We start from the raw sequence: 8304 nt of genomic DNA, 5'->3' as shown, positions 1-8304 counted from the left end.
AAGTAAAAATCAGCAAACAATGTGGAACCAATTAAATAAAAAACTAATACTTAAAAAAACTTCCAAAATCACCTTAGATAAACGGCAAAAGTCAACAGGCTTTTCAAAATCCAAAATATTGCCAAACAGGTGCTTTTGCGTCTTGTTTCGAAACTAAATCATCCACGATAGTCTTGTCTGTCTCACCTCACTCTTCTTGTCAGTCAGCTCGACTCACTCTCCTCACTGGAGAAATGAAATCTGATCTGTGATGCGACTGTCGTTCGGCACGCTGCTTGAGCAGCCACTGTAAGTTTTTAATTGTAGTGTCTGTTCTTTTACTAAGCTAAATGATTTTTATTACTATAAAAAATCAAAACGACGGTGGGGGTCGGTGCCGCGGTGGGCAAGTGACGTAACCGTTGTTGCGGCTTAACACCGGTATCACCGTCAGCACCGTCTATCGCGGCAAGCCTACTCACCAGGTGATTCTGCAGTGTGTAAGATCTGAAATCAAATAGATTCCCTGCGTGAACACAAACACAGATTCTTACTGTTTCTCCACGTCGTCCACCATGCGGTCGACGCTCTCTTTAGACGGGACGTGCGTGCCGTGAATCAGACTGTTGGTGGTGGGGTGGAAATCTTCTCCACTAGGAGCAAAAGAGACATGGGCAAATCGTCAGCTTTTCTTTTTCTATATACAGTGTTTCATTTATTTACCATTACACCACCAGAACAGCAATAAAATTTGACTTTTGAACAGCGATAAAGCTTGACTTGTGTGCTTTATTTCTTATCATAATCATAAAAACACTAGTTTGTAACGCAAATAGTTTTTCCGTTTACAGCACTTTGTTATTCTTCTAGTTATTTAAAATAGCAGTTTCGCACACACACAGGAAATAGCTTAAAAGCTCACTTGTTGTTAATATTTGTTACTACATGTTCTTTCTATTTCAAATAAATGCTGTTTTTTTGAACTTTTTATATCAAAGAATCCTAAAAAAAATGTATCGAGGTTTCCAAAAATATTTTCAACCTTGATAATAAGAAATGTTTCTGAATTAATTTGAATTAAGGTAGCAAACAGGATGCAGAATTCCAGTTCAAGTTTGAATTTTGAAGGAAATTCAACTGTCATTTTAAACTTTTAAAGCATGAAGTTTAAGAGAAACTGAATGTTGGCTTGATAAAACCTTTTTTGTTGTTGTTGTGTGAAGGTTTATACGGTTGTACAGATAGATGGATAAATATTTTTACATTTTGTGTTTATTTTATATACACTATTGTTCAAAAGTTTGGGGTCAGTAAGATTTTTTAAAAGACATTAATACTTTTATTCATCAAGGATGCATTAATCTGATTAAAAGTGACAGTAATCTGACAGATTTCTGAAGGATCATGTGACACTGAAGACTGGAGTAATGATGCTGAAAATTCAGCTTTGATCACAGGAATAAATTACATTTAAAATATATTACAACAAAAACAGTTATTTTAAATTGTAATAATATTTCACAATATTACTGTATTTTTGATCAAAGAAATGTAGTCTTGGTGAGCATAAGAGACCTTTTTTATTTTACAGACCCCAAACTTTGTAAAAAAAAAAAAAAAATGCAGGAAAAAAAAAACTAGGAAATTAAATTAACACTTGTTTTACACAATATTTATTCAAACATCACTGTCTCAAATTCAAAAATTATCACTGGGGACCAAAACTGGTCTCTATTTTCATTTTCCCTTTAAAGGGTTAGTTCACCCAAAAATGAAAATTCTGTCATTAATTACTCACCCTCGTGTTGTTCGAAACCCGTAAGACCTTCGTTCATCTTCGGAACACAATTTAAGATATTTTTGATGAAATCTGAGGGCTCTCTGACCCTCCCATAGACAGCAAGGTAACTACCACATTCAAGGTCCAGAAAAGTACCAAGATGATCGACAAAGTAGTCCGTGTGACATCAGTGGTTCAACTGTAAAGTTACGAAGCTACGAGAATACTTTATTGCGCAAAGAAAACAAAAATAACTACTTTATTCCACATTTTCGTTTCTACTGCGTCACTTTGGACGCGCGTTCACGACAGTACCATGACGCGAGCATGTGGCGGCGAAAATGTGGAATAAAGTCGTTATTTTTGTTTTCTTTGCGCAGAAAAGTATTCTCGTAGCTTCGTAACTTTACAGTTGAACCACTGATGTCACACCTTTCTCTCTCTCTCGCTATATATATATATATATATCTCAAGCTTACACTTTAATCATTTAAGAGGTAATGTAAGAGGTTTATATATAGATATACCTGAGTTGGCCAGAGCCATGGCTTTGAGAGTGAGCACCTCCTCCTGGTTGAGGCCCATCTGCTGGTATTTGGAGGTCAGGTGTCTCAGAGCCGTGTAGAGATCGGGTGAGTAATTAATGACAGAATTTTCATTTTTGGGTGAACTAACCCTTTAAGTATCTATCTTCACTAGGAATGTTATAATCGCCATTTGTACCATGAGACAGAAAACCTTCATATGACAAAATAAAAAGTCATTGCTCAGTCAGTCTCAAATACAGGAACTACTATTAGTGGCTGTTTCCAGTATCAATCCATAGTCTTGAATGAAAAACAGCCAGTTCCAATAGCGTGTGTATCTTTCAGACGTAGAATGAGTATAAATAAAGTCTCACCACTCCTCTCGCTGTCTCTCATAGTTCTCCATATCCGGCTTGATCTGCTTCGTCAGTCTCTGGTACTGTCTCAACTGGGCCTCAGCGTAGCCTACACACACACACACACACACACACACACACAGTTATTTTAATATAAAAATAAAGAAGCAAATTACAAACCGTAAGACAAATACAATAGATACACATTCAATATTAAATAAACTAATTTTTCTAATTCAGTAGGTTTATCATGTATACTTTATTTAACATCTTTTGTTGTTTGATTAACATTAATGAGACAGACAGGTATTTAATTAGGCTGCTACAGACAGATGAATACAAACACACATCCAGCTGTAGGGGTCTGAGAGGGGAAAGGGGCTCTTACAGAGAGAAGCAGAAGGAAAATTATAATAATTACCAGAACAAATGATAACCAGGCGTGAAACACAAGCTCTGCATGTTTTAATTTTCACATGTTTGGCATCACACAAGGGAACCACATTCCCTCTCACTCTCAGCCAATCAATGAGGCTCCTCATTAACCTGCATATGTAAATGAGACGAGCGTTTCATACCTGAGAATCCTGGATCTGGGTTTTTCTTCTTTTTCTTTCTCTCCCATCTCTCTGCATCTTCAGCGCTGATCTCCAGGAGCTTTACACGGTTGTAGTCCTCGCCACGCTCTGCACATTCCTGACGCACAAACACAATTTACAACTTTACACACTCATACTGACACGCCATATAATCAGAATTGCTGCTTGATTGATATGGGGCTTTTAATGGCCGATACTGGTACATAGAGAGCAGGGAGGCCAAATGACAGCAAATACACTACAGTTTAAAAGACTGGGGTCAGCAAGATTTTTTAAATAAAATGTATACTTTTATTCAGCAAAGATGCATTAAATTGATCAAAAGTGACAGTAAAGACATTAATAATGTTGCAAAAGAAAAGTATTTCAAATAAATGCTGTTCTATTAAACTTTCTATTTATCAAAGTATGCAGAAAGAAAATGTATAACAGTTTCCAAAAATATGAAGCAGCACAACTGTTTTCAACAACGATAATAATAAGAAATGTTCCTTGAGCAACAAATTAGGATATTAGAATGATTCTAATACCAGCATATTAGAAGGATCATGTGACACTGAAGACTGGCGTAATGGATGCAGAAAATTCAGCTTTGCATCAGGAATAAATTACATTTTAATATATATTCAAATTGAAAACAGTTATTTTAAGCTGTAATAACATTTCTGACTGACTGACTTCTTCAGACCACAAATAAACATATTTAAACATATTAACACTAATTTTTGCATATTTGCATTACAGTCAATGCCATAGTGTAATGAACTCATTCATCTTAAAACATCAGAAAACATGTATATCCAATACAAACCAGTGTCATGTCTTTGTCTTAACCAACTTTGTGAGTTTGGTCTCTATGTGTGAACATTCACAGGCAGCATGTAGTGTTTGTGTTGTCATTATTTTTGCAACTCTGTTTGGTTGAGTAGAATCGACAGGCTTAAAATCTGATACTGTACCTTCTTCTTCTGGTCCACAATGAGTTCATACTCCAGACGGGCTTTCTTGGCCTCCCAGTTTGATGGCAGCTTCAGTCTCTTGTCCTCCTCCACCACCTCCTGATGATTCAGCTTACGGGCCTCATTCTACCAACAGAACACAACCACATTTCATACGGATGTTTAATAGAGCAGATTCTGTTGTGCTGTGTGTCAATAGTTTTCACCTAAAGCAATATCAGCACACAGTTTGCTCTCAATCTACACCAACTACACTAAAGCTCCTTTCACATGACGTATGTTAAGGATTCAACACATGGCTCACCACAAGAGTAATGCCTTCCTCTTAAGGCAAGATACCACTGGGGAATAGGATATATGTATTTTAGATGTTTTCTTTCCAATAGTCTGAAAGAAGACATGTTATGGAAGCAAAATAGCCCAAAATCTCCAATTTGACGAGTACTTGAAAAAGCAATGTATTTTCTTGCCTTAAAATCCAATCACAAGTGGCCACAGGAGAAGAGTGTTGCTACCAAGTGTGAAACGTGATCTGTCTCATCTGACCATTTGTGATACGTCCTCTTTTTCCCAGACATGTCCTGGCCAGGATTTCTCAATTGCCTAAAAGGTCCTGGTTTTGGCTTAGTTTTCTTATTGTTTTCATACTTGCTGAAGGTAATAACTGGAAAATAATTTCACCAATAGCATGCTTTATTGTACATAATCAACCAATCGTAGTGATTGCAAGAAAGTGCGATCTACAGAGAACAATCAAAGCAATGTAAATGCACATGCATATACACTGCTGTTCAAAAGCTTGCAATCAGTGAGATTTTTTACGTGTTTAAAGAAGTCTCTTCTGTTCATCATGGCTGTATTTATTTGACCAAAAATACAGGAAAAAAACCCGTAATATTGTAAAATATTAGAGCTGCCCCCTAATAGTCGACTAATGGTTAGTCGACGAGAGGAGGCTTGGTCGACGCATACAGGCGCATACTGCGGAGATGACGAGTCAGTGTCGCCGACTTCATCTCTTAAAAAGCACTAATGTAACAATAAATTATTAAAACGTTAATGCAGTGTACTTGCTTTTTTCCCTAACACATTCATAATTATTATATTTGCCGGAGCGCTGTGGCAAGCCTTTTTTTTTGCGTGCGCTTTAGCGCTTATTAGGCTATGTAGGCACTTAAAGGCTCATTATTATGATTTATATTGTTTATTAATAAAAGTGCGACTAATAGTCGACTAATGCTTAAAATGAACGTCTACTAGTCGACCAGAAAAATCTTTAGTCGACGGCAGCCCTATAAAATATTATTACCATTTAAAATAATGGTTTTCAATTTTAATATACTTTAAAATATAATTTATTTCTGTGATGCAAAGCTGAATTTTCATCAGCATTATTACTCCAGTCTTCAGTGTCACATGATCATTCTAATATGCTGATTTATTATCGATTTTGGATCTTGCTGCTTAATATTTTTTTGGAACCTGTGATACTTGCTTCAGGATTATTTGATGAATAAAGTAAAAAAGAACAGCATTTATTTTAAAATATAAATATTTTCTAACAATATAAGTCTTTATCACTTTTTATGAATTTAATACATCCTTGCTGAATGAAAGCATTAATTTCTTTCAAAAAAAATAAAAATGACTGACCCCAAACTTTTGAACGGTAGTGTATATTGTTACAAAAGATTTCTATTTCAAATAAACACTGTTCTTTTTTAATGTTTTATTCATCAAAGAATCCTGAAAAAGTATCACAGGTTCCAATATGATGATTTGCTCAAGAAACATTTCTTATTATAATCAATGTTGATATTATCAATGCCACTACAATGTTGGAAAGCACATTAGAATAATTTCTGAAGGATCACGTGATGCTGAAGACTGGAGTAATAATGCTGAAAATTCAGCTTTGATCACAGCAATAAATTATATTTTAAAGTATATTAAAAAGAAAACCAGTATTTTAAATTGCAATAATATTTCACAGTATTACTATTTTTTTCTGTATTTCTGATCAAATAAATGCAGCCATGATGAGCTTCTTTAAATTCTTTAAAAAAAACATTAAAAATCTTACTGATCCCAAACTTTTGACCGGCAGTTTAATGCATGGGCGTCATGGGCGTCACTAGGCCATTTTTAGGGGGGCTATAGCCCCCCTAAAATGTTGCGATTAGCTCCATAAACTGTACACGAATTTGTGATCGCCTCAGTCCCCTTTAAATTTTATATGAAAACGCCGACAGACTTCGATCGACTCTTTCAGCGCGTTCTTTTTCAATCCGCAGACCGCGGATGTGTTTAACGATAGATTGTTATAATATCTGCATCTGTGCAGTTCTGTTCTTTGTCATAAATACAGTTTGCAAAATATCAATCGGTTCCCCATCTACTGTAGCCTAAGTTTTCGCTGTGTTCACCCCTCACCACACCACAGCTGTTTCCTCCAGTGAAAATGAAGCACATATGAAGGCATAGTTTATAAAACAATCATGTTGCCATTTTCATTTGAAAATTTAACTTTCAATGTAATACATATTCCAGTGCATGTGGCAAAGAGGTTTGCATACTTGCGCTAAGGAAAGAGGGTTGTACTAGAAATGCAAACAGTAAAATTGTGTGTGTGTACAGTAAACAGGTGTGTGTCTATGTGTGTGTGTGTGTGATCGATCATGAAGACTTGTATTTAGCTTATTCAGTTATATGTTACACCTATCTATGCAATACAGTGGAATACTGCACTTTTTGGTATATAAATTTATACCACCACTATTAGTCAAACATTTTTATATATATATATTTATTTATTATACCCTCATTGGGGGCTGAGCCCCCCTAAAATTAAAATCCTAGAATCGCCCCTGATGAGGACTATAGAGAGCACGTCAATATGAAAACAAAGCCAAAATGCGGACATTTGGGCCCTAGAGATATGATCGCATCACTCGAGACAGATGTTAAAACCAGGGCATTAATAAACTGGGTATTAGTTTTAATAAACAGTCTGGGCTCATGGATTCCACTGATATGAAGTAAAATGTGCTGTAGTTACCCTCTTGAAATGAAGCTCTCTGAACTTTCGGAGTCTCTCTTCTCTCTTCTGAGCTGCTGGAGTCTCCGTGGTTTCCTCTGCATTGCTGGGAGCAACAACCTGCACAGCGAATGTACCGCAAACAAGGCTTAATAATGTAATTTCAGTGACAGCTAAATCATAATCAGAACACTGAAATCTCTCATGTCACATTCAGCAAACCAAATCAACAGCAGAGACTGATGTTAGCATCTTTAGCTTTGACTAGAAGAACAGCGCTCTGAAAACCGACACGCTAAAACGACCATTTCACGAGTAACAGTTAATGCGTACTGATCAAAAATACTGTATAATATATACACAATAAAGACACCTGTTAGGTTAACTCTTAAAGAATTATGAAATCGTGTTTTTGTTTACCTCTGCGCTAGACGCCATTGCTTCTTTCAAAGAGGAAGTACGTCACGCATTTCAGCTCGACTGCGATCTAATGACCTAATATGTAGTTCCGCTTTCTTAGGAGTTTCCTGGCTAAAAAAAACATACAAAATACCAGGTAAACAACAGTAAGAAAAATCTTAATACAATTCCAAGAAGTCCAAATAGCAGCATAACAAAGAAAAATATATACACTAAATAAACATAATTAGAATATTAAGAAAGAAAAAAAAAATAAGTACAGAAAAAAAATACAAGGGGCTCGGTCATCAAAAAATGCATTCAAAAGATTACATACTTTAAGGGCTTTTTTTTAATGACACATGAGTTTTAAGGATTTGAAGAAGACCAATAAATCTTTCTGGAAAAGTAAGAAAGTTGGGGGGCATTTATGAATCATGGCCATATTAGTAAAACAGCAAAGAATAACAACTGGTAATAATAAAATGTGACAGATTTACATTTACATTTAATAATTTAGCAGACGTTTTTTATCCAAAACGACTTACAAATGAGGACAGATCTTTGAAACAGTAAGATATTTTTTTATTGATTTATTTATTCTATGAATGTTTAGTTTGCTTTAATCTGCTTATCAATGTTTCTGCTTAATTATAAATATTTTTTAC

General features: G+C 35.4%; 1 protein-coding gene across 1 annotated transcript in view; it reads right to left on the bottom strand.

Annotated features, from left to right (window-relative positions):
• The window catches only part of LOC107667968 (pre-mRNA-splicing factor syf2), a 13795-nt gene extending 6067 nt beyond the window's left edge, over positions 1-7728 (bottom strand). The window contains exons 1-6 of the mRNA XM_016459702.1: positions 7658-7728; positions 7259-7357; positions 4201-4326; positions 3221-3338; positions 2661-2751; positions 534-632 (exon numbers count right to left, since the gene is read on the bottom strand). Coding sequence (XP_016315188.1) covers positions 534-632; positions 2661-2751; positions 3221-3338; positions 4201-4326; positions 7259-7357; positions 7658-7675 — 551 coding nt within the window. The 5' untranslated portion in view covers positions 7676-7728. The remainder of the gene's footprint in view (positions 1-533; positions 633-2660; positions 2752-3220; positions 3339-4200; positions 4327-7258; positions 7358-7657) is intronic.
• Positions 7729-8304: the final 576 nt, after the last annotated feature.

This window comes from Sinocyclocheilus anshuiensis, unplaced genomic scaffold (assembly GCF_001515605.1).
Source record: "Sinocyclocheilus anshuiensis isolate Anshui unplaced genomic scaffold, SAMN03320099.WGS_v1.1 scaffold2229, whole genome shotgun sequence".
NCBI lineage: Eukaryota > Metazoa > Chordata > Actinopteri > Cypriniformes > Cyprinidae > Sinocyclocheilus > Sinocyclocheilus anshuiensis.
The sequence above is the reverse complement of the archived record's forward strand: the minus strand, read 5'-3'. Positions and strand labels throughout refer to the sequence as shown.